Source organism: Sander lucioperca, chromosome 2 (assembly GCF_008315115.2).
Source record: "Sander lucioperca isolate FBNREF2018 chromosome 2, SLUC_FBN_1.2, whole genome shotgun sequence".
Classification (NCBI taxonomy): domain Eukaryota; kingdom Metazoa; phylum Chordata; class Actinopteri; order Perciformes; family Percidae; genus Sander; species Sander lucioperca.
Window position 1 is genome coordinate 29,834,532 of NC_050174.1, and position 25,835 is coordinate 29,860,366.

General features: G+C 48.1%; 2 protein-coding genes across 8 annotated transcripts in view; one reads left to right on the plus strand and one right to left on the minus strand.

Moving 5' to 3' along the window:
- Nucleotides 1–12,917, minus strand: part of tecpr2 (tectonin beta-propeller repeat containing 2) — a 40,679-nt gene extending 27,762 nt beyond the window's left edge. The window contains exons 1-3 of one of the 5 annotated variants that reach the window (XM_035995982.1): nt 12,690–12,901; nt 11,660–11,751; nt 11,117–11,257 (exon numbers count right to left, since the gene is read on the minus strand). In XM_035995982.1, coding sequence (XP_035851875.1) covers nt 11,117–11,257; nt 11,660–11,731 — 213 coding nt within the window. In that variant the 5' untranslated portion in view covers nt 11,732–11,751; nt 12,690–12,901. Of the gene's footprint in view, nt 1–11,116; nt 11,258–11,659; nt 11,752–12,689 lie in introns of all 5 variants that reach the window. The other 4 variants (XM_035995979.1, XM_031318016.2, XM_035995985.1 and 1 more) reach the window with 4 other exon arrangements.
- Nucleotides 12,918–13,387: 470 nt separating this feature from the next.
- Nucleotides 13,388–25,484, plus strand: znf839 (zinc finger protein 839). 3 transcript variants are annotated; one of them, XM_035995997.1, is made up of 14 exons: nt 13,390–13,708; nt 13,754–14,511; nt 14,563–14,622; nt 15,730–15,897; nt 16,416–17,486; nt 18,204–18,335; nt 20,273–20,386; nt 20,494–20,586; nt 20,699–20,845; nt 21,041–21,145; nt 21,484–21,571; nt 22,245–22,419; nt 23,831–24,546; nt 24,727–25,484. In XM_035995997.1, exons 1-13 carry the CDS (start codon nt 13,648–13,650, stop codon nt 24,330–24,332), a joined length of 3,474 nt encoding a protein of 1,157 aa, XP_035851890.1. In that variant the 5' UTR covers nt 13,390–13,647; the 3' UTR covers nt 24,333–24,546; nt 24,727–25,484. The 3 variants fall into 3 exon arrangements, with proteins under 3 accessions (XP_035851896.1, XP_035851890.1, XP_035851893.1); XM_035996000.1 differs by having other exon boundaries at nt 15,733–15,897; XM_035996003.1 differs by lacking the exons at nt 22,245–22,419; nt 23,831–24,546; nt 24,727–25,484 and adding an exon at nt 22,121–22,231 and having other exon boundaries at nt 13,388–13,708.
- The last annotated feature ends 351 nt before the right edge of the window (nt 25,485–25,835 follow it).

Sequence of the window (25,835 nt, forward strand, 5' to 3'; positions counted from 1 at the left end):
CAACCATAGCGTGTTTTTAGATTTTTGTAACACCGACCATCAAGACTTTATCTTCACTAATCATCAATATGTGCCTGATATCTGCAAGACAGACGGAGCAAACTGCCTGGACATCCAACTGCCAGGAACTGTTGGACCTGGTACATGGCTCAATATTCGGGATTCAACATGACATACCGAAGGAACTTTAACGGAGGAGGCATCGGGGAAGGCGTGCCGGGGTGAAGAGAAACAAGAGGAAGGGGGCGAGAACATGGATAGAGTCTTTTAAACCAGCTCTACCATCGATAACCATGGGAAACGTTCGCTGCTTAACAAACAAACTAGAGGAGCTAGAAAGCCGTGTCAGGACCCAGAACGAGTACCGGGAGAGCAGCCTATGCCTGACAGAGACGTGGCTGACAAACAACACGCCCGACTCTCTGATCAGTTTCACCGGCTTCACGATACGAGCCGACAGGGACCCCGCAGCGAGCTGTAAGCAGAAAGGAGGGGGGCTTATACTGCTCGTCAACAAGTGGTGTAACCCTAAGCATGCTACTACTAAAGAACAGGTATGCAACCAGCACATTGAACTTTTAGCGGTTAGTTTAAGAGCTGTTACACGCCGACCAGACGGCCGGCCGTCGGCAGTAAAGCCAGTCGGACTGATCAGTCCCCGAGGTCCAAAAAAAAATGCCTCAAAACACACTGAGGAGACGCCGACTTGAGCGTACGCTCTGCACGTGCACGAAACGTAATACGTCTCCATAGCAGCAGGTGGCGCTGCTCTGTATTGTTTCCATTAACAGTTTGATTATTTAGCAGAAAATGAAAACCGGCAGCTGATTGGACGAACGCGTCACGTGAGTCTGGTTTCCCCAGAAATTCACAGCCAGACTGTCATGGCGTCTCGTTCAGAATATGATCTCATATTGGACTAAAATAGTTCACCGAAACGTGTTTCTGAAAACATTTGAAGAGAGAAATAGGCCGTGCAGCTGCTGAATCTGTCTTCATTTCAGATCAACAAAGGTCAGTTTAACAGATTTTACTCAGATTTTGAGAGACTCATCCGCTCCTCATTTCCGGGTGAGTCCCGACTGTCCTGTCTCCGACTGGCCTGTCTCCGACTGCCCTGTCTCTGACTGCCCTGTCTCTGACTGCCCTGTCTCCGACTGAACATGTCAGGTCAGCCAAAATGAAGGCCGACGGCTCCTCCAACGGACGACGGCACGAACACACCGACCAGACTCGAGTCACCGACCTCGCCAGACAGCCGATAATCGGGTTGGTGTGTCAGCACCTTTAGACCATATTACCTACCCAGGGAGTTCACCGTGGTGGTAGCCATTGTTGTTTACATTCCTCTATCTACCAAGGCGGAAGCCGCTTGTGACGTGGTACACACCACTATCGCGAGACTTCAGGACAAGTACCCAGACGCGTTCATTTATATGTCTGGAGGTTTCATCTATGTCAGTCTCTCTAAGACTTTGCCCACTTTTAAACAGTTTGTTGAGTGCACAACCAGGGGTGATAAAACGCTGGATCTCTTGTACGCCAGTGTGAAAAATGCATCCAAATGTACTGCACTGCCCCCTCTTGGGCGCTCAGACCAGGACCTGCTACACCTCTCTCCCTCCTCCACCCCAGCTGTCAAGAGGCTGCCTGTCACCATCACAACATCAACATGCTGGGATCCTGAAGCTGATGAAGCCCTGAAGTACTGTTTTGAGACTACAGATTGGGATGTGTTCTGTGAGGAGTACGGGGACGATATTGACGGCCTAACAGAATGCATAACCCATTACATCAATTTCTGCTATGATGACATCATACCATCTGTTGCAATTCGTTGCTTCCCTAACAACAAACCATGGATTACCAGCAGCTTGAAGGCCTTGCTAAACGAGAAGAGAAGGAGACAGGAATAAAATCAAAGAACTTCAAAGGTACTGAAAGGGAAGATTAAGGAGGGAAAAGAAGTGTATGGGTTAAAAGTAGAACAGCAGCTGCAGCAAGATGGAGTGAGGCAGGTATGAGCTGGGATGATCACAGGCATGAAGCAGAAGGGCGGTACGCTGCCTGATGGCGAACAGAGTCTGGCTGATGATCTGAACAGATTTGGCTGCACAACATCACTCCAGCATCCTCCACCTGGTCTGCTGACCATTGCTGCTTCCGCTCCATCTCCTCCCTCTCTCTCCAACACACCTTTGATATCATCTGCTCGTAGTTCCCTTTTCCCACCTCCTACCCCACCAGCAGCCCCGCCTATGATTCTTCATCCAGCTCAGGTCAAGAGGATGCTGGGCGGACTGAAGCCAAGGAAAGCAGTGGGGCCTGATGACATCAGTCCAAGGCTACTGAAGCCCTGCTCCGCAGAGCTATGTGGTATTTTAACACACCTGTTCAACCTGAGCCTACATTTACAGAAGGTCCCAAGGCTGTGGAAAACATCTTGCCTGGTCCCTGTCCCAAAGAAAAATCATCCCACCCACCACAATGACTACAGACCGGTAGCGCTCACCTCACGTCATGAAGACGTTTGAGACTTGTCCTTTCCTACATCAGGACTAGTGTGTCAAATGAAATGGACCCTCTACAGTTTTCATATCAGCCCAACATCAGTGTTGATGATGCCCTCATGTATATGCTGCAGAGGGCATATACACACCTGGACACCCCTGATGCATCTGTGTGGATTACATTTTCTGACTTCTCAAGAGCCTTTAATACCATTCAGCCTCGACTGTTAGGGGAGAAGATGGGAAAGATGAAGGTGGATCCATCATTGGTCCTGTGGTGTTTGGGATATCTATCAGACCACAGTATGTACGCATGCAGAACAGTGTCTCAAGCACTATTCTAGGCAGCACAGGGGCGCCACAAGGAACTGTGCTGGCTCCGTTCCTGTTTACCATCTACACAGCGGACACCGACCGGCAGATGCTTCTTGCAGAAATTCTCAGATGACACCACAGTTGTCGGCCTTATCAGAGCAGACGATGAGGAGGAGTACAGAGGAACACTCAACAACTTTGTGCAATGGAGTGCAGACAATCACCTCCATCTCAATACCACAAAAACCAAGGAGATGGTTGTGGACTTCAGGAGGGGGAGGAGGAAGATCCAACCAACACCAATCACCATCAGGGGCACTGAGGTGGAGTTGGTGGCCAACCACAGGTACCTCTGTGTGCAGCTTAACAGCAAGCTGGACTGGAAGAGCCATATGGAGGCGGTGTACCGTAAGGGGCAAAGCCGACTCTAGTTTTTAAGGAGGCTACGGTCATTTAATATCTGCCAACCTTTGCTCTGCAGTGTATATCACACAGTGGTGGCCAGTGCTCTGTTTTTTGCTGTGGCCAGTTGGAGAGACGGCGTCCGCACAGCAGATAGAAACAGAGTGGACAAGCTCATCAAGAAGGCCGGCTCGGTCGGGGCTGAACTAGAGACGGTCCAGCAGGTGGCAGGGGCCAGAACATTAAATAAACTAGGATCAATACTGACCATCCCTGCACACCCATTCCACCTCCTGAAGGTGATAAACAGCAGCACCTTCAGTCAAAGACTGATGGCACCAACGTGCAAGTCGGAGCGGTATAGGAAGTCCTTCATACCAGCTGCTATACGACTCTACAATGCACAAAAATAACTTTTCTTCATTTATATTTTTTTAACTTATTGGTATGGATATATTTGAGTAAATGTGTGGTGTTATGTCTGTCTTGAAGCTGCTGTGACACTGTAATTCCCTGCAAAGGGTTATTAAAAGGATCTATCTATCTATCTATCTATATATATATATATATATATATATATATATATATATATATATATATATATATATATATATATATCTATCTACAGTGCCTTGCGAAAGTATTCGACCCCCTTTAACTTTTCGACCTTTTGCCACATTTCAGGCTTCAAACATAAAGATATAAAAATGTAATTTTTTGTGAAGAATCAACAACAAGTGGGACACAATCATGAAGTGGAACGAAATTTATTGGATATTTCACTTTTTTAACAAATAAAAAACTGAAAAATTGGGCGTGCAAAATTATTCAGCCCCTTTACTTTCAGTGCAGCAAACACTCTCCAGAAGTTCAGTGAGGATCTCTGAATGATCCAATGTTGACCTAAATGACTAATGATGATAAATAGAATCCACCTGTGTGTAATCAAGTCTCTGTATAAATGCACCTGCTCTGTGATAGTCTCAGAGGTCCGTTTAAAGCGCAGAGAGCATCATGAAGAACAAGGAACACACCAGGCAGGTCCGAGATACTGTTGTGGAGAAGTTTAAAGCCGGATTTGGATACAAAAAGATTTCCCAAGCTTTAAACATCCCAAGGAGCACTGTGCAAGCGATAATATTGAAATGGAAGGAGTATCAGACCACTGCAAATCTCCGAAGACCCGGCCGTCCCTCTAAACTTTCAGCTCATACAAGGAGAAGACTGATCAGAGATGCAGCCAAGAGGCCCATGATCACTCTGGATGAACTGCAGAGATCTACAGCTGAGGTGGGAGACTCTGTCCATAGGACAACAATCAGTCGTATACTGCACAAATCTGGCCTTTATGGAAGAGTGGCAAGAAGAAAGCCATTTCTTAAAGATATCCATAAAAAAGTGTAGTTTAAAGTTTGCCACAAGCCACCTGGGAGACACAGCAAACATGTGGAAGAAGGTGCTCTGGTCAGATGAAACCAAAATCTAACTTTTTGGCAACAATGCAAAACATTATGGAGAGACGAGACGAGCTGCTGCACGTCATCCACAAGCGAACGTCATCCACAAGCGACAGCAGTCGGCGGGGACGAGGCAGCCGGCAGCTGCCTTCAACCTCCTACCTAACAGTCGGCTCTATCGCCTAGTTTTTATTATACTAATACAGTGTTTTTAAAACCAAAGATACATTTTTACGTGTAAGTAAGTATTAGCCTCACGCTAATTTATCAAGACTAGGCCTACCGGCTAAACTAACGCTAGCTTCATGGCAACCTCTACACCTGGCGAGTCCCCACTCCCCCTCAGGATTTCCTCGTTGTTCAATAATACAAACAAAGAAATTGCTGACCTCAGGGAAGATGTTCGTCGGCTTTCCGAGGACTTAAAAACCAAAGATGCTTTGTTAACCGCCTGCTTGGACGTGGCTCATAATCAGTCGCTCCGGATCTCATCTCTCTCGGCGGCCTTCCAGGATACCGCGCCATGGGACCCAGCTGCCTGCCCACGCCCATCGTCCTGCTCGACACCGGTTATCAAGCCACCCTGGACTGAGGTGGTTTGCGGCCAAAAGAGAGCCTCGGGTAGGGCTCCATCGCCTCCTGCCCTCAGCCTCTCCAACCGCTTCAATGCTTTGTCGGAGTCGGAGCCGGTGGTGGCCAGTGCGGCTCACCGGGCTCGCCCCGCTTCAAAGCAGACTGGCCAGCCGTCGTCACGGAAGACGATTGCTACCGCGCGGCGAAAGCTTCTGAGGGATGCGGTAGTCAGACGGTCCGGTGGCCTACACTGCCTGGATCGGCCAAATGACAACGTTCCTCAAAAACAATCTCCACAACCGAACGGTAAGCATTCTTCCTCTTCTTTTCCCTGCCCATCTGAAACCGACACTGACTGTTTTGCTCCCGTCACCGGCTACCCACACCCCCCCACTCCTCGTCCGCTCTTCCCCCTAACCACAGTAATTATTGGGGACTCCATCACTAGAGACCTACGGTTTCATAATGCTGTCACACACTGTTTTCCCGGAGCCAAAGTTGCAGACATCCTGGCTAAAGTTATGGACCTGATGACCCTCATTTCCGACCTCTATCAAACGCATCGTGGTCCATTGTGGACATAACGACATATCCACTCGGATTCAGGAGTGTGAGCGCACAAGGCGAGACTTTACCACTCTCATTGAGGCTTTAAAAAGCACTGGGAAGTCGGTTTTTATTTCGGGCCCACTTCCATCTCTAGGTCGCGGATCAGGCCTCTTTAGCAGACTACTCTCCCTTAACACCTGGCTCCAGCTCACATGCAGTATTCACAGGATAGGTTTTATTGACAACTTCAATCTGTTTTGGGAACGTGGCTCCCTGTTCAGCAGGGATGGGATTCATCCCAATACACGCGGAAGCCAGATGCTACGTGGAAATTTGCACCACGCCCTGCATACCCAGACCTCTGATTGACTGTTTACATCCCGTAAACACTCCCACAAGCACACTGACCAGACACACTCTCCCAAAGTCAATAATCAGAGATACAGCGCTACACGCCCCTCTGTGCTCCCTTCAGAGCAATCACCCATTCATAATCCCATAACCACCGTGTCTGTCCCCCGACTGAGACCGTTTAAACCAAACGCTAACAAAAGAGGTGCTATACTAAACAACCTAATTGGAATTAAAACAACCACTGCAACGATAGAACAGAATAGGAAAATCAAATGTGGACTATTAAATATTAGATCTCTGTCATCGAAAGCATTATTGGTAAACGAATTGATATCAGATAACCACATTGATTTATTCTGCCTCACCGAAACCTGGCTGGGCCATGACGAATATGTTAGTTTAAACGAAGCCACTCCTCCCAGTCATAATAATACCCAAATTCCACGAGGCTCAGGCCGAGGAGGGGGAGTTGCAGCCATATTTGACTCGAGCCTGTTAATTAATCCTAAACCTAAACTAAATTATAACTCGTTTGAAAGCCTTGTTCTTAATCTTCAACACCCAACATGGAAAACAGTACAGCCAATTATATTCGTTGTTGTTTACCGAGCACCAGGTCCATATTCTGAGTTTTTATCTGAATTCTCAGAGTTTTTATCATGCGTAGTCCTTCAATCAGACAAAGTACTTATTGTAGGTGATTTTAATATCCATGTGGACATTGAGAGCAATAGCCTTAGTACTGCTTTCAATTCACTGCTAGATTCTATTGGTTTCAGTCAGAGGGTGCATAAGGCCACGCACTGTTTTAACCACACCCTCGACCTTGTGCTAGAATATGGCATCAAAATTGACGATTTAATAGTATTTCCGCAGAATCCTTTATTATCAGACCATTTTTTAATAACTTTCGAATTCCTACTACCAGACTATACGAAATTAAATAAAAGTTTCTACACTAGATGCTTATCTGACAGTGCTATAGCTAAATTTAAGGAAGCTATTCCAACAGCACTTAACTCAATGTCATGCCTTAATATAACAGAGGACTGTTATGTTAACTCTAGTCCCTCCCAACTTGATAACTTTGTAGACGCTGCTACGGCCTGCCTACGGACTACTTTAGACTCGGTTGCTCCTCTCAAAAAGAAGATGATGAAGGAAAGGAAACTAGCACCTTGGTATAACTCCCAAACTCGCAAATTAAAACAAATCTCACGAAAACTTGAAAGTAAATGGCGTTCCACCAAACTGGAAGAATCTCGTGTGGATTGGCAAGATAGTCTAAAAAATTATAGGAGGGCCCTCAGAAATGCCAGATCAGACTATTACTCAACACTAATAGAAGAAAATAAGAACAACCCAAGGTTTCTTTTCAGCACTGTAGCCAGGCTGACAGATAGTCACAGCTCTATTGAGCCATCTATTCCTATAGCTCTGAGCAGTGATGACTTCATGACCTTTTTTAATGATAAAATTATAACAATTAGAGAAAAAATTCATCACCTTCTGCCCACAGCTTCCAACGACTCACCATTGGGCGCAGGAGGGCTAGAGAGAACGATAAGACCTGATACTTATTTAGACGGCTTTTATCCTTTAGACCTCCAACAATTAATGTTAAGGGTCTCTTCAGCTAAGCCAACTACCTGTCTCTTAGACCCCATTCCAACGAAGCTACTTAAAGAAGCACTACCCGTGGTCAATACCACATTACTAGATACGATCAATATGTCCTTATTAACGGGTCACGTACCGCAGTCTTTTAAAGTAGCTGTGATAAAACCTATTCTGAAAAAACCCACCCTCGACCCTGAGGTCTTAGCCAACTATAGACCTATATCTAACCTCCCGTTTCTCTCCAAAATCCTTGAGAAGGTAGTCGCTAATCAATTGTGTGACTTTCTGCATAGAAATAGTCTATTTGAAGACTTTCAGTCAGGATTTAGAATGCATCATAGCACAGAGACGGCACTGGTGAAAATCACTAACGACCTTCTAACTGCTGCTGACAAAGGACTTGTCTCCGTACTTGTCTTATTAGATCTTAGTGCTGCATTCGACACTATTGACCATACCATCCTCTTACAGAGACTGGAACATTTAGTTGGCATTAAAGGAATCGCACTAAGCTGGTTTAAGTCCTATTTTTCTGAGCGATCCCAATTTGTTAATATTAACGATAAACCATCCAAATACGCTAAAGTTAGCCATGGCGTTCCTCAAGGCTCAGTGCTTGGACCAATTCTATTCTCTTTATATATGCTTCCTCTAGGCAATATTATTAGGAAACACTCAATTAACTTTCACTGTTACGCAGACGACACCCAATTATATCTGTCAATCAAGCCAGACGAAAGCGGTCAGTTAGCTAAACTTCAAGCGTGCATTAAAGATATAAAATCCTGGATGACCCACAATTTTCTGATGTTGAACTCAAACAAAACGGAAGTTATTGTGCTGGGACCCAAGCACCACCGAACTTCATTATCTAAATATATAGCTACCCTAGATGGTATTGCCCTGGCCTCCAGCACTACTGTCAGAAATCTAGGAGTCATTTTTGACCAGGATCTATCCTTTAACGCCCACTTAAAACAAACCTCAAGAACAGCCTTTTTCCATCTTCGTAACATTGCCAAAATCAGGAACATCCTGTCTCAAAACGATGCTGAAAAACTAGTCCATGCATTCGTAACTTCCCGGCTGGACTACTGTAATTCTTTACTATCAGGCTGCTCAAATAAGTCCCTCAAGACCCTCCAGCTGATCCAGAATGCTGCAGCACGTGTTCTGACAAGAACTAACAAAAGAGATCACATTTCTCCTGTATTAGCTTCTCTGCATTGGCTTCCTGTAAAATCCAGGATTGAATTTAAAATCCTTCTCCTGACCTACAAAGCACTAAATGGTCAAGCACCATCATACATAGAAGAGCTTTTAGTACCTTATTGTCCCACTAGAGCACTGCGCTCCCAGAACTCAGAGCTACTTGTGGTTCCTAGAGTCTCTAAAAGTAGAATCGGAGCCAGAGCCTTCAGCTACCAGGCTCCTCTCCTGTGGAACCAGCTCCCAACTTGGGTTCGGGGGGCTGACACCGTCGCCACATTTAAGAATAAACTGAAAACCATCATCTTTGATAAAGCTTATAGTTAGGGAGTGAGGAGTTGCAGCATAGTAGAGTAGAGTAGAGGGAGGCAGGAAGTACAAGCCCGTTCCGGCAGGGGAGAGTACGAGCCCGGTCCAGGGCCCCTCTCTTTAGCCTGCCTCTCTTAGTTATGCTATTATAACTCTAGACTGCTGTGGGAAGCTCCTTCCAAGGACACAATGAGCCGCTCCCTCTTCTCTCTTTTCACTTGTCTCCTTTTGTGTGCATCTTAGTCCCAGAAATGCCTGTTACTAACCTAGCTCTGGGGAGTTTTCTCCCCGGAGTCCCTTTGCTTCTTCTTCACCCAGAACATCGCCTTGGAATTGGGTGGCACCTACACCGGGGTCCTGGGTGCAGCTGACGCTATGGACTTACTACACCCTGCTACGCTCTGCGTTTCCCCGCAGTGTCCGACTGCGTCCTGCTGCGTCCAACCGCGTCCACCCAGGCTGCTGTGCCACACTACACCCCGTAACGCCCTGCTGTGCCCTACTATGACATGAACTACTATGACTACCATTGTGATCACTGCTTCACTATCTTTATTATGACTATTATTGCCACCATTCACCACTCCCCCAACTGGTGCCGTCAGACACCGCCTACCAAGAGTCTGGGTCTGTCCGAGGTTTCTTCCTAACAAAAAAAGGGAGTTTTTCCTTGCCACTGTCGCAATAGCTACTGCTAATGCTTGCTCTTGAGGCAACCACTGTAATAGTTGGGGCTTCGTAAAGTACAGAGTTTGGTCTAGACCTACTCTATCTGTAAAGTGTCTCGAGATATCTCTTGTTATGATTTGATACTATAAATAAAATTGAATTGAATTGAATTATGTTTGGCGTAAAAGCAACACAGCTCATCACCCTGAACACACCATCCCCACTGTCAAACATGGTGGTGGCAGCATCATGGTTTGGGCCTGCTTTTCTTCAGCAGGGACAGGGAAGATGGTTAGAATGGATGGGAAGATGGATGGAGCCAAATACAGGACCATTCTGGAAGAAAACCTGATGGAGTCTGCAAAAGACCTGAGACTGGGACGGAGACTTGTCTTCCAACAAGACAATGATCCAAAACATAAAGCAAAATCTACAATGGAATGGTTCATAAATAAACATATCCAGGTGTTAGAATGGCCAAGTCAAAGTCCAGACCTGAATCCAATCGAGAATCTGTGGAAAGAACTGAAAACTGCTGTTCACAAACGCTCTCCATCCAACCTCACTGAGCTCCAGCTGTTTTGCAAGGAGGAATGGGCAAAAATTTCAGTCTCTCGATGTGTAAAACTGATAGAGACATACCCCAAGAGACTTACAGCTGTAATCACAGCAAAAGGTGGCGCTACAAAGTATTAACTTAAAGGGGCTGAATAATTTTGCACGCCCAATTTTTCAGTTTTTTATTTGTTAGAAAAGTTTGAAATATCCAATAAATTTCGTTCCACTTCATGATTGTGTCCCACTTGTTGTTGATTCTTCACAAAAAATTACATTTTTATATCTTTATGTTTGAAGCCTGAAATGTGGCAAAAGGTCGAAAAGTTCAAGGGGGCCGAATACTTTCGTAAGGCACTGTATCTATATATATATATGTATATATGTATATATGTGTATATGTATGTATATATGTATATGATAGTGAATGTTAGGAGCGCAGCGCCCTCTGCTGGACAACAAGCCAAACTACTTTAAACACTGAAGCTCAAACAGCTCGTTACAGTTTGAATATTTTCCCAAATTTAAACAACAGTTGAATATTTCAATATAAAGAGACCATTTAGCTGAGGACAGAAGAAGCAGCTGTCTGACCTCCAGGCTGTACTTGTTCAGGTGAGCTCGGCGGCGGCAGTACAGGTAGAGCATGCCGGTGCTGCTGCCCACGGCCAGGAAGTCCCCGCTGCTGTCCACGGCGGTCAGGTACACCAACACGGACCGGAACCCCCGCTGCACCTGCAGGGAGACCTTCATCATTATCACAGAGGGACACACTGCACACACACACACACACACACACACACCCTTCATCTTCATCATCATCATCATTAAGGAAGGTCTCTCTAATAAGGGCCTTGCTCAAGGGCACCTCAGTGGTGGTAATGAGGGAGGGGCTCTTTCACTTTCCAGATTTATCCGGTCGGTGTGGGGATTGAACCTACGACCTCCCGGTTTGGCCTGGTTCAGTACCTTGGCTGGGATAGCCTGGTTTGGCCTGGTTCAGTACCTTGGCTAGGATAGCCTGGTTTGGAATGGTTCAGTACCTTGGCTAGGATAGCCTGGTTTGGCCCGGTTTGGAACGGTTCAGTACCTTGGCTGGGATAGCCTGGTTTGGCCCGGTTTGGAACGGTTCAGTACCTTGGCAGGGATGGCGTTCAGCAGGTAGTAGAGCGGGCAGAACTCTCTCAGGACAGACGGCGGCGCCGCCATGTTTCTGGACTCAGTCGGTCCTGGAAGTTAATTCAAAACCGCCATTTAAAAACACGTAAGATTAACCTGAGGAGAAGTGCGTTAAGAGAATCACAGGGTAGAGAATTATATACATATAAATATGAACAAACGTAAACAGTGAACCAGACAGACGCCGAATTAAAGAGACACTCTTTGCCTCATTGTTAGAGGTCTTACTTCCTGTTTTGCGAAACGTATTTTAGTTCAAATTAATTGATAGTTCAATTGACATAAGCTTTATTAAGTTTGGTGGGACGAACGCCATGAAGGTTCTGCTTCCTCATCAGCTGGAGATGTGTGTGCCAAACCCCGTTACAAAGAACAGCAATTTACGGATCCCTTGCTCTGTATCTGACAACTTACAATACTGTTAAAAAAGACATTTAAAGTCGTTGTGACTTATTTAAGGTTACAACTTTAAACAATAACAACAACAATATAAAAGTTAAGCTTTTATGATTTATCTGCAGTTTATCCTGCATGTAGGGCGGCGACAAACAGCGTGAACAAACGTAAACAGCGGAGATTTAACATCATTTAAACGCCGTTTGGTGGAGTAGACATTTACCGAAGTAAACACAACAACTTATGGAAATGTAAGGCATATTACACCGAGCTTTCCGTTAATTTATTTTGGCCCAACCTGAGAACAATGTTAAATGTGTCATTTGTGTAACGGAGTTTGGTGTGGCGCTGTCTCTAGACAGACAGCATCGTCGGGTTAATGTTAGCTCAGCAGGCTGTTCTGAAGGCTGACAGCTGACAGCAAACATCCCGAAAACAACATAATGTCAAACAAACTGCTGCTGTTCAGTGAGTTAAAGCTAGCTTCTTAAAACACAGCCCGGGCCAGCTAGCATCACATGAACCCAGCTAACGGGCTCTGATAGCAGGCAGGCTAACGTTAGCATCAGGAGGAAACGCGCGAGCCACTTACTCAGGTGTTGTTCCAGATGTTTTAATTCTAATCACAGCAGGATATTATATATTTATATAAAGATATAAGCAGCTGAGAGGTGACATCGCCCTGTGTGTCTGACAGCTCTGATACATAGACAGCTGCTGTCAACAAACTGCGCCCCCTGCGGACCGGAACCGCAATAACACCTTTTAATTTATCTTTAATGTTTCTGTGTTTAATCATTTATACAGATGACCCACTAAACCTTCTGTAGTTCATATTATCTGTTAGTTAATTACGGTATGTCTACCTTATCTCCATTATTTAATAAATACATTTATGAATGACGGAAGGAAGCGGAAACTCCGTAACTGCTGGTTGGAAGACCCGGAAACTGGATTCCATAAACATGCTTCATATTTTGGGGTTTCAACCATAGACTGTAACCCTAATATATACAGTCTGTGGTTTCAATGATAAACTGACGATGAACACGATGTTAAACGTTACACATTAAATAATAATAACATTAATGTTACATTAGTGGAACACTAACGTATTTTACTGTCACACAAAAAAAACTCATTTCTGTTTGATATTTTATTTTGAAATATATATTTTTTTAATCTAAATGTGAATTTTATTTTATATAAATTGGCAGCCCGGGTATTTCCATTTAATAGAATGTATATTTATAAAATAATAAACATTAACATGAAACTGTTCGGAGAGTCCGGTCCGAAATCCAGTTCGGGAAGTGCGCGCTCCCGCTGCTGATGACGGCTAAGCTAGCTAGCTAACCGGAGACATAACCGTCATCTGCTCCTCTTGTCACCGTTAATGTCGTCCTTCACCCCGGCGGAGCGTTTTATTCACCAGCACACACACATTTTATAACACAGTTTATATCGGTGATATATCTACGATCAGGTTGGTTTGATCCGCGGACTGGCCCCCAGTCTGAGCTAAGCTAACTGTTAGCCTCACAGCCAAAATGGCGGACAACGAGGATGACGGCGGTTCGACCAGAACAATAACAGCCGCGGAGCCGCCCGGGGATCCAAGCCCGAGACCCGGGGAGAGTTCCCCGCCCGGGCCCCGGGATCAGATCCCGAGACCCGGGGAGAGTTCACAGCCAACGGCCGCCGTGCGGAGCACTCATGCCAGGGAGAGTTTAACTCCAGCGGCCGCAGAGCAGAGCCCCCAGCCCGGGGAGAGTTCCCCGGCCGGGTCCGTGTTGCAGAGCCCCCAGCCCGGGGAGAGTTCCCCGGCAGCAGCCTTAGAGCAGAGCCCCAAACCCGGGGAGAGTTTCCCGGCAGCGGCCGTAAAGCAGAGCCCCCAGCCCGGGGAGAGTTCCCCGGCAGCAGCCTTAGAGCAGAGCCCCAAACCCGGGGAGAGTTCCCCGGCAGCGGCCATAGAGCAGCGCCCCCAGCCCGGGGAGAGTTCCCCGGCAGCAGCCGTAGAGCAGCGCCCCCAGCCCGGGGAGAGTTCCCCGGCAGCGGCCGTGTTGCAGAGTTCCCCGGCCGGGTCCCTGTCGTTGAGCTGCCCGGGGGAACAGACCCTCCTGCTGGGCCCAGAGTTCTCCAGCCTGGGCACGGACCTGGGGAACACCACCATCCTGTACGTGCAGCCGGACGGCAGCCTGGTGGAGGGCTCCGGGTTGACGGCCGAGGAGCAGCAGGCTCTGCTGGAGCAGCTCACCCGCCAGCAGATCGTCCAGGTATCCGACACCGAGGCCGCGCAGCTGCTGCAGCAGAGCCAGCTCATCAGAACCATCCCGGTCCAGAACACGGCCCTGGACCCGACCCAGCTGCAGCAGGTCATCAACCAGGTCACCAAGTCCCAGCAGCAGACCCAGGTCCACGTGCAGGTCCCCAAACAGACCCCGGTCCCCCAGCAGCAGACTCAGGTCCACGTGCAGGTCCCCAAACAGACCCCGGTCCCCCAGCAGCAGACCCTGAAGCAGCAGGTTTGTTTCTTTGTTCAGAATCAGAAAGGACTTTATTGCCCTACGTGGTGATTGGTGCATGCATACAAACAAATTAAACATTAATAAGAATAATCAGTAAATACAGAAACAAATATATACAAAATAGCTGTTTAGTATAAGAAAAGGAGGCTGAAGGGGTTGAGTGCAGAGAATATATAGTATGTGCAGTGGGCCGATGTATAGTCCAGGATGGTTGTGTGTGTGTGTGTGTGTGTGTGTGTGTGTGTGTGTGTGTGTGTGTGTGTGTGTGTGTGTCTCTCTGTGTGTGTGTGTGTGTGTGTGTGTGTGTGTCTGTGTGTGTGTGTGTGTGTGTGTGTCTCTCTGTGTGTGTGTGTGTGTGTGTGTGTGTCTGTGTGTGTGTGTGTGTGTGTGTGTGAACCATTCCAAACCAGGCTATCCTAGCCAAGGTACTGAACCGGGCCAAACCAGGCTATCCCAGCCAAGGTACTGAACCAGGCCAAACCGGGAGGTTGTCGGTTCAATCCCCACACCGACCGGATAAATCTGGAAAGTGAAAGAGCCCCTCCCTCATTACCACCACTGAGGTGCCCTTGAGCAAGGCCCTTATTAGAGAGACCTTCCTTAATGATGATGATGAAGATGAAGGGTGTGTGTGTCTGTGTGTGTGTGTGTGTGTGTGTGTCTGTGTGTGGGCAGGCGTGAGGTTAGGAAGTGTCAGTGCTACAGCAGCACATGTCAGAATAAACAAGACATAATAAAGAGGATAGAATACAAGAACAGCTATTAATATACTCAGGAACGAATGTACAAATCTAAATACAAGTGGCGAATAAAAGTGTCCAACCTACTTAAATAGCGGGCTTCCCCTAGTGTTTAGTAGTCTGGGGGGCACCCCTAAATTCCCCCAGACTGGACTAAGCCACTGGGAATTATTTTTTAATGACGTTTTTAAGCTACAGGTACAGAGGGACGGCTTGGTTGAAAACTTAGACTTCAGTAATATGTTCAAATCTCTAGTTAGCTGTCAGCACCGACTTAATGCAGGGCCGTATGGAATCTGAATATTTTATCACTTAATAAAATAAAAAAAAACTCTAATGAATTCCATGCAACCATTGCTCCCAGCAGACCCTGAAGCAGCCGGTCCAGGTCCCCCAGCAGACCCTGAAGCAGCCGGTCCAGGTCCAGGTCTTAAAAACCCCCACCCAGAACAACGCTTCCCAGCAGCTGAAGAGCGTCGCCCAGCAGGTTGCTCTGCAGACGGGAGGCTTGGTCCAGGTGGTCCAGAAGAAGGTGAGTCAGATGTGGAGCCTGGTTTAAGATCAGTTTGGTGATACTGGACTGTAGTGGATTCAGCGTGTCTAACCTGAAAAAGCCCTGAAATCTCTAACGCCGAACTCACCAGACTCCATGTAAATAATCAGTACTTTTATCATCGTAAAACACACTTCATTCAAAGTGGACAGAAACTAAATAAAACTATATGCTATATATGGAAATATGCTGGCTCTATAAGTCCTGATTATTTACATGGAGTCTGGTGTAGTTTGGTGATGGGGGATTTCGGGGGTGTTTCATGTTGAACTAAAAGGATCTTACTCTTTAACTAAAAGGTCTATCTCTGTAGGGATCCATCCCATAATGTTGTCAGACTCTTAGAATAATAATCTGAGTCTGTCAGCAGCAACAACAGAACTTTTAGTGACTCTAACTGCTGCTGAACATTAGTCCTGTAGGGTTACATTACAGCTTGGTTCTGGTTTACTGGTTTTAACTGGTTACAACTGGTTTCTGGTTTTTTGTCCTTTCAGTCGGAGCCTGTCAGGATCCAGATCCAGGTTCCCCCCAAACAGGAAGTGAAGTCTCTCTCCGCTGCCCCGCAGAAGAGTGTTGCTGTCAGTCATCCGCAGGTGAAGCTTTCGGCCAATGGCAGTGCTCAGATCATCCACATCCAGCCTGTGGTTGGTCAGCAGGGTCAGCAGTTTTTCCTGCAGCAGAGCGCGGGCGACGCCCCCATCCAGCTGCTGCTGCAGAGCTCCGCCCCCGTCGTTGGATCTCTGCTCCCATTGGTCCACAAGCTCACCGGTCAGACGACATCAGCAGGCCCCGCCTCCAGCCTGGCTCAGAAACCCACGGCGTCCCCCACCAGAGTCCAGACCCCGCCCACCGCCGCTGCTAAGGCTGTTAGCGTCCCGCTAACCAAACCCCCCGCTAACGGCACGGCGCCAGCCCCCAGTAAGAGTCCCATTAAACCTCCTGCAGTCGTCACGGCGACCCCGGCACAGACCGCCAAACCTGCTACGGCCCGGCCGGCCCCCGTGGCCCCTCCTCCCGTGGTCCCGCCCAGCGTGGCTCCGCCCACAAAGGAGAAGAAGTTGAAGAAGCGAGAGAAGAAGGCGCTGAAGGTGCAGACCCGGTCTGGGCGTGTGTCCCGCCCCCCGAAGTACAAAGCCAAAGACTACAAGTTCATCAAGACGGAGGACCTGGCGGACAGCCACCAGTCCGACTCCGACGACTATTCCGACATGAGCGTGGAGGACGAGGAGGGCGCGAGGAAGGATGGCTCCGCCTCCGGCTCCTCCCCCTCGCTGACGTACAGCCACAAGTCGCGCTCGCACCGCTGCCAGACCTGCGACAAGGCCTACATCGGCGCCGGAGGCCTGAACCGCCATTACAAACTGAACCCGACTCACGGAGAGCCTGATCCGCCCGGCAACACGCCACGCCCCCTCAGAGACAGCCAATCACAGGAGACCACCACAGAAAGAGAGCCCGGTCTGCCCAGCAACACGCCACGCCCCCTCCGAGACAGCCAATCACAGGAGACCACCACAGGAGGCGTCAGAGAGGAGGACAAACCTGCTGCCATGGCAACAAACAGAGTAAGAAACCAATGTGAAAGCGATTTGTTGTCAGACTAAACAAAAGAAACTAAATCTTAAAATCAAACACAGCTGATGCATCTTACCCAGGTTATAATCACGGCTGATGCATCTTACCCAGGTTATAATCACGGCTGATGCATCTTACCCAGGTTATAATCACTGTCCAAAGATGGCGTTTGGTCAGCAAACATTTCAACAAAGAACTAACCCATCAGCCCTTCCTGTTAAATCACTGCTCACCCAAATAGCATACTGTACATACTGTACATACATACATACATACTGTACATACATACATACATACTGTACATACATACATACTGTACATACATACATACATACTGTACATACATACATACATACTGTACATACATACACACATACTGTACATACATACATACATACATACTGTACATACATACATACTGTACATACATACATACATACTGTACATACATACATACATACTGTACATACTGTACATACATACATACATACATACACATATATATGCAGTAGACATCACAGTTAGGGTTAGTCTGTCTGGTCACTAATTAACCTGTCTGACTTCCTGTCTGTCTCTAACCTGTCTGTCTGACTTCCTGTCTGTCTCTAACCTGTCTGTCTCTAACCTGTCTGTCTCTAACCTGTCTCTACCCTGTCTGTCTGTACCCTGTCTGTCTCTAACCTGTCTGTCTGCCTGTCTGTCTCCAGGTGGACGGGGGTCCAGCGGCTGCTGCAGGACTGCGGGGCCTCCATCACCGCGGCCCCGGCCGGCCCCGAGGTCGAGGCAGAGGAAGGGGGCGTGGCCGGGGCCGGGGCCGCGTTCTGGCTCCGCCCCCTAAGGTAAGTTAACACCGCCATTACACCACAGAAGAAGAATGTACTTCATCTATAATCACTTTAGAGGTTTTGAGAGGAAGAAAGGAAGAAAGAGGAAGAGTGCCCAGCCCAGCAGGGCCTTAAAAAGTCCTAAATTTGCTGAAATATTGTGTGTAGGTCTTAAAGTAATTTTAAACAGGTCTTAGTTTTCCTACGTCCGTGTAATGCTCATTGAAGGCTCTCGCAGCGCTAAGAATGTTTTTTTATTCTGTGGCGTTGTAGTTTCGCAGTAGTGGCGAGATCGATATGGTGATGGCCAGCCACTTATCGATCGGCTACCTCCACACTGCCTAGGTGAGACCCGCACAGCAGCTCCCCAACTCCCGTAAACGACCTCCGTGTTGCTTTTGGATCAGAGCCGACACGACAGAGGTGCCGATAGGTATCTACCGGGCCGAATAGCAACGTGGATTTCAGTGCCACAAAAATACCTGCGCTGCTCTCTGGTGCTCTAAAACGGACATCAGAGGCAACAGAAGCACTGCTGCATGCAACGCTAGTTAACATTACACTTCGCAGCAGGTAACGTTAGCCTAACGTTAGCCAGTAGCTGCTTAAATATGGTTAAATGCTGAAACTAAACGGTGTAATGTTTAAGTGTGGCAGTATTTTACTGTAAATGATTCCAACAGTCTGCAGTTAAAGACTCAACACATAACTTAATGGTACGTTCAGTTACAGTTGGTAAGTTAGTGGTGCATTCATTGCTATTGTAAAATACCCATTTGTCATCTAGTGGTTCTTCTTTTTGACGTATAGCTGCAATTGACTAGTAAAATAAGTTTTGTTATAAGTCATTGTTATTACATTATGGCCTTAGCCATACATAAGCCATGCTCTTCTTTATTTTAAAGTATTGATTCAGGCACCGTTAAGGCACCAACACCATTTTATAAGTTTAATTGTAAACTGGTAAACTATACCCAACCCTACTCTGGGTCCTCCACAGGGGGACTAGACACCAGTCCTACTCTGGGTCCTCCACAGGGGGACTAGACACCAGTCCTACTCTGGGTCCTCCATAGGGGGACTAGACACCAGTCCTACTCTGGGTCCTCCACAGGGGGAATAGACACCAGTCCTACCCTACTCTGGGTCCTCCATAGGGGGACTAGACACCAACCCTACTCTGGGTCCTCCATAGGGGGACTAGACACCAACCCTACTCTGGGTCCTCCATAGGGGGACTAGACACCAGTCCTACTCTGGGTCCTCCACAGGGTGACTAGACACCAGTCCTACTCTGGATCCGCCACCGGGTGACTAGACACCAGTCCTACCCTACTCTGGGTCCTCCACACGGTGACTAGACACCAGTCCTACTCTGGGTCCTCCACAGGGGGACTAGACATCAGTCCTACCCTACTCTGGGTCCTCCACCGGGTGACTAGACACCAGTCCTACTCTGGGTCCTCCACAGGGGGACTAGACACCAGTCCTACCCTACTCTGGGTCCTCCACAGGGGGACTAGACATCAGTCCTACCCTACTCTGGGTCCTCCACAGGGGGACTAGACACCAGTCCTACTCTGGGTCCTCCACAGGGGGATTAGACATCAGTCCTACCCTACTCTGGGTCCTCCACAGGGGGACTAGACACCAGTCCTACCCTACTCTGGGTCCTCCACAGGGGGACTAGACATCAGTCCTACCCTACTCTGGGTCCTCCACAGGGGGACTAGACACCAGTCCTACCCTACTCTGGGTCCTCCACAGGGGGACTAGACACCAGTCCTACCCTACTCTGGGTCCCCCACAGGGGGACTAGACACCAGATTATGATAGAGGTCTTACATGTCATTCATGATGGTCTTAAAACATCTTAAATTTGACTTGATGAACCTTGAGATAACCCTGCAGCTGCTGTTTTCTCCCTTCTTCTGATTGGTCAATTCCCTCAGGTGACGGTGGGACTCGTTAGTAGGCGGGGCCGCCGCGGTCGTCCTCGGAAGATTGCCGTTACCACGGTAACCTTGGAGCAGCAGGCGGAGAGGAGACGAGACCGACTGCAGGAGGTAAGAGGAAGGAAGTTGAGACTTTCAAAGTAAAGGTTATAGCTAAAGACATGCTGTTGCTATGAAGGAAGTTGAGACTTTCAAAGTAAAGGTTGTTGTGTTTGCAGCTGGTGGAGCAGTGTGAAGACGAGGAGCTGATGGATGTCGTTCTTCCTCGTTTGACCAAAGTGTTGAGTCTCTGGGAGCTGCTGCTGGCTAAGGTACACACACATACACACACACACACACAGTAAGTATATTTACTGTAAGTGTGTTACTGAGAACAGAGTATTTTAGTATTTTAGAGTATTTTGTGTCCTCTGGCTGTTTCAGGTGGAGGGGGGCGGTCCGGCTCGGACTCGGTTTCCAGACATTTACCGTGAGTTTGAGTCCCTGCAGGCGCAGGTGAGACAGGCGGCTCAGGATTACATCATCAGCCCGCAGGGCGGGGCCATGCCGCTGGAGGTCAGGAACATCGAGGTGAGACGCTCAGCGAGCTTTAAGCCGCTGTCTCGAACACAACTCTCTTACTTACTGTACGAGAGAGAGAGAGAGTGTGTGTGTGTGTGTGTGTTCCAGGGTTAGTGTGTATAAAGCAGTGTGTGTGTGTGTGTGTGTGTGTGTGTGTGTGTGTTCCAGGGTTAGTGTGTATAAAGCAGTGTGTGTGTGTTGCAGGTGGCCCGGTGTCTGGGGATCCTGGATGAGGTGAACAAGATGAAGGTGGTTCCTGGAGCGTCTCCCAGCTCCAGTCTGACCAATAAGAACGTCCGATACATGGAGGTAAACTGGATCAGTACTGTTGGGTTCTCAGAGAAGGATCCAGGTCTGGTTTAGATTCAGGTCTGGTTCCAGTATGTTAAACCAGCTGTGTGAGACGTAGACTAGTTAGAACATGTTCTTCGGTTAGGTTGGATGTTAAGGGTTGCACTAGCTGAAATAGTTCCAACTGAAAACGTTAGAGAGATTGAACTCACTGCTGTCTGCAGAGATCTACTTCCTGTCGCACATGCAAACCTCCCAGACCTGGAGCTGTAGTACTTTGATAGAAACTACGAAGCCAACCCATCTCCTGGTTACCTGGCTAATGCTAACTGGCTAACACTAACTCTGTTTACCAGAATTCCAAGATGCTGCCGCCTTCAAAGAGATTCAAGATGGAGAACAGTGTTTCCATTCACCAGAATGGGATCCAGACGGTCAAAACAGGTACAACTTCTACACCTGTAGTACACCCTACTGCACCAGCAATACACCCTAATGCACCAGTAATACACCCTACTGCACCAGCAATACACTTTACTGCACCAGCAATACACCCTACTGCACCAGTATTACACCCTACTGCACCAGCAATACACCCTACTGCACCAGCAATACACCTTACTGCACCAGCAATACACCCTACTGCACCTGTAGTACACCCTACTGCACCAGCAATACACCCTACTGCACCAGTAATACACACTACTGCACCAGCAATACACCCTACTGCACCTGTAGTACACCCTACTGCACCAGCAATACACCCTACTGCACCAGCAATACACCTTACTGCACCAGTAATACACCCTACTGCACCTGTAGTACACACTACTGCACCAGTAATACACCCTACTGCACTTGTACGAGACGCTAGCTAACACTACACAGCAGCTAATGTTAGCCTACCATAGCTAGCAGCTAGCTTAATCACGGTTTAAATTCACCAAGAGGAACTCCAGTTGTTGTAAAGTCGTTCTTTAATGTTGCGTAAAGTATCGGTTAAGGCACCGGGATCAGAAGAATCCCAAACAATCCCCAACGTTACCTCCGTACTTCTGCTGCGTCCAGACAAGTTGATCTACATTTAACCTGAATTCACGTCATGTTTCTTTCCCAGGCCGGACCACACTGACCCCCGCTGTGACCTCTGTGACCCCCGCTGTGACCTCTGTGACCCCCGCTGTGATCTCTGTAACCCCCACGGTGACCCCTATGAAGCCCTGCTCGGTCTCCGTTACTCCTCTGCTGATTGCAGCCGGATCCAAACAGCCGAGCACCGCTGCTGCCTCCAGGTGAGCTGGTCCCCCCCTACCATTTGAGACCACACCCCTACCACATGATATCACACCCCTACCATATGAGACCACCCATACCATGTGAGACCACACCCCTACCATATGAGACCACACCCCTAACATATGAGAACACCCACCTACCATATGAGATCACACCCCTACCGTATGAGACCAGACCACACCCCTACCATATGAGACCACACCCCTACCATATGAGACCACACCCCTACCATGTGAGACCACACCCCTACCACATGAGATAACACCCCTACCATATGAGACCACACCCCTACCATATGAGACCACACCCCTACCATGTGAGACCACCCCTACCATGTGAGACCACCCACCTACCATATGAGATCACACCCCTGCCATGAGGAGACCCCCCTACCATATGAGACCACCCCCTACCATATGAGACCACCCTACCATATGAGACCAGACCACACCCCTACCATATGAGAGCACCACTACCACATGAGATCACACCCCTACCATATGAGACCAGACCACACCCCTACCATATGAGACCACCCCTACCACATGAGATCACACCCCTACCATATGAGACCCCCCCTACCACATGAGACCACCGCCCTACCATATGAGACCACGCCCTACCACATGAGACCACACCCCTACCATATGAGACCACCCCCTACCATATGAGACCACCCCTACACACCCCTACCACATGAGACCACACCCCTACCACATGAGACCACCGCTCTACCATATGAGACCACCCCTACACATCCCTACCACATGAGATCACATCCCTACCATATGAGACCACCCCCTACCATATGAGACCACCCCTACACACCCCTACCACATGAGATCACATCCCTACCATATGAGACCAGACCACACCCCTACCACATGAGATCACATCCCTACCATATGAGACCACCCCTACACACCCCTACCACATGAGATCACACCCCTACCATGTGAGACCACCCCCCCTACCATATGAGACCCCCCCTACCACATGAGACCACCGCCCTACCATATGAGACCACGCCCTACCACATGAGACCACACCCCTACCATATGAGACCACCCCTACACACCCCTACCACATGAGATCACATCCCTACCATATGAGACCACCCCCTACCATATGAGACCCCCCCACCATATGAGACCACCACCCACTACCATATGAGACCCCCCCTACCATATGAGACCCCCCACCATATGAGACCACCACCCACTACCATATGAGAACACCCCCTACCATATGAGACCACCACCCACTACCATATGAGACCCCCCCTACCATATTCAGATGTTAAAGCTGATATTCTTTTAATCAAATCATAATTTTTTAATTAGTTGAGCTTCTCCACAATCTTCCCCTGGTTCCCCGGTCTGATAAAGTGTTTCTCTGCTCCCTCAGCGTCTCTGGCTCCGCCCCCACTCAGGCCCCGCCCCCTGGCACGCCCATGGAGGTGGATCCTGTGACTGCGAGCCAGGACCGGGTCCTTAGCTCCGGAGACATCTCGGCCCAGATGAAGGAGCTGGAGAAAGCTCTGGGTTCAAGTCCCGAGGCTCCAGAAAAATCTGGAAACCCCGCAGACTCGCAGACCCCCGAGCCTGGCCTAGTCCCAGAGCCCGGCTTCACCCAGACCCCTGAGCCCGGCCCCCTCCCCGCCCAGACTCTGGCTCCCCCTCAGCAGCAGAAGGACTCGTCTGTGTCGCTGCAGGAGGGCCAGGAGATCTACATCCAGACGGAGGGGCTGACGGTGCAGATGGCCGAGCCCGGTCTGGACCGGATCGTGATCGTCAACGGGCCGGACGGGACCACCATGCACATCCAGACCCCCGAGGGCGTCCCGCTGGAGGCGGTGCAGGCGCTGCTGGGCATCGAGGCGTCAGATGCAGCCACAAATCCTCAGTGAACCTGAACACACCACGCTGACAGCCTGCATCTTCAGGGTGGTGTTATAAACCCCGGACAGAACCTGAACGCACCACGCTAACAGTCTGCATCTTCAGGGTGGTGTTATAAACCCCGGACAGAACCTAAACGCACCACGTTGACAGCCTGCATCTTCAGGGTGGTATTTTAAACCCCGGACAGAACCTGAACACACCACGCTGACAGTCTGCAGTGTTTATTCTGTGTTTCTGTGAGAATAAGTTTGAAACAAACTGTTCCTGAACATCACATCTGCATCTTTAAGAAGTTTCTCTGGGGGTTAGGGTTAGAATATGTTTCTAATGAACACCTGAGAAATGGGACAAACTGTTCCTACCCCCGACCAGAACCTGAACACACCACGCTGTCTGTAGCTTCAGGGTGGTGTTATAAACCCCAGACAGAACCTGAACACCATTCTGACTCTGTGGGAGTTTGAGGACAAACGGGACGAGGTGTTCCTTTAATCTCTGGCCTGCATCGCTCCGTTGACTCCATGTCTCGGTCTTTCTTCTTCAGACTGAACTTTGTTTTAAAAACAAACATGAAGTTTTTCTCCCATGTCGTTGAATCCGTGTTCAGAAACCCGAGCTGCTGTCTGAAGTCCACTTCTGCTTTTCATTTTCTCTCGCGACTCGTTTCTGCTATTTAAGAAATATAAACAGGAAACATGAACTGCTGACGAACAGCTTCAACATTATTCTAACGAGGATCCGTTTGAGTTCTCGCACTCAGTCTTATTTATCGTTCTCTGATTGGTCCGTTCAGTTTCTCTTCCTGCCGTTTTTTAAGGAATCTGGACTGTCTGTAAATTTGTAAACTTGTTTTTTTTTTCTTCAGTGTTTCCATATCTGAACTTGTTCATTTCAAAGTAAAAGCTGATTGGTTGGCTGTTTATATGTAGATAAATACGAAAAACAAAGTTTAAAAAAAGGTGCACTATTTTATTACTTTTTATAAAACTTCACAGCGAAACATTTTCGGAACGTTTGGAGAACGCAACGGAACGTTTGGAGAACGCAACGGAACGTTTGGAGAACAGACTGAAAACTTTGGAGGAAATGAAAGTTTGCTGATTTGTTGATGGGTTAAAACATTTCCTCTTCCTCCAATAAACTGATGTGATGAACTCGACTCCTGTTTGATTTCACTGAACGATGTCATCACATGATGATGTCATCACACGATGATGTCATGTCATCAGATAACTCAGAAACATTACGGCTGCACCAAAGTGATGCTGGGGTTGACAGACTGAAATCTGACTACAAACTACTAACAAACTACAAACTGAAATCTGACTACAAACTACAAACTGACTACACTAGATTTACAGGAACGTTTTTCCGGAAAACAAACATTTTGTATGGGGCCAGTAAAAGTTGACTTTGGGCAGGTAGAAATGATTTTCTTATTGTTGAACCCAGGAGATGCTTCTATATTTCTAAGTTAATATCAGAACTTCTGTTTTACATGAAGACAA

Excerpts from the sequence above, each read along its gene's own strand:
- znf839 (XM_035995997.1), top strand. The coding sequence starts at position 13,648 with ATGGCGGACAACGAGGATGACGGCGGTTCGACCAGAACAATAACAGCC. Across the intron at positions 20,587-20,698 it reads GGGAGCTGCTGCTGGCTAAG|GTGGAGGGGGGCGGTCCGGC; the intron begins GTACACACACAT and ends TGGCTGTTTCAG. Across the intron at positions 21,146-21,483 it reads AGAACGTCCGATACATGGAG|AATTCCAAGATGCTGCCGCC; the intron begins GTAAACTGGATC and ends TCTGTTTACCAG.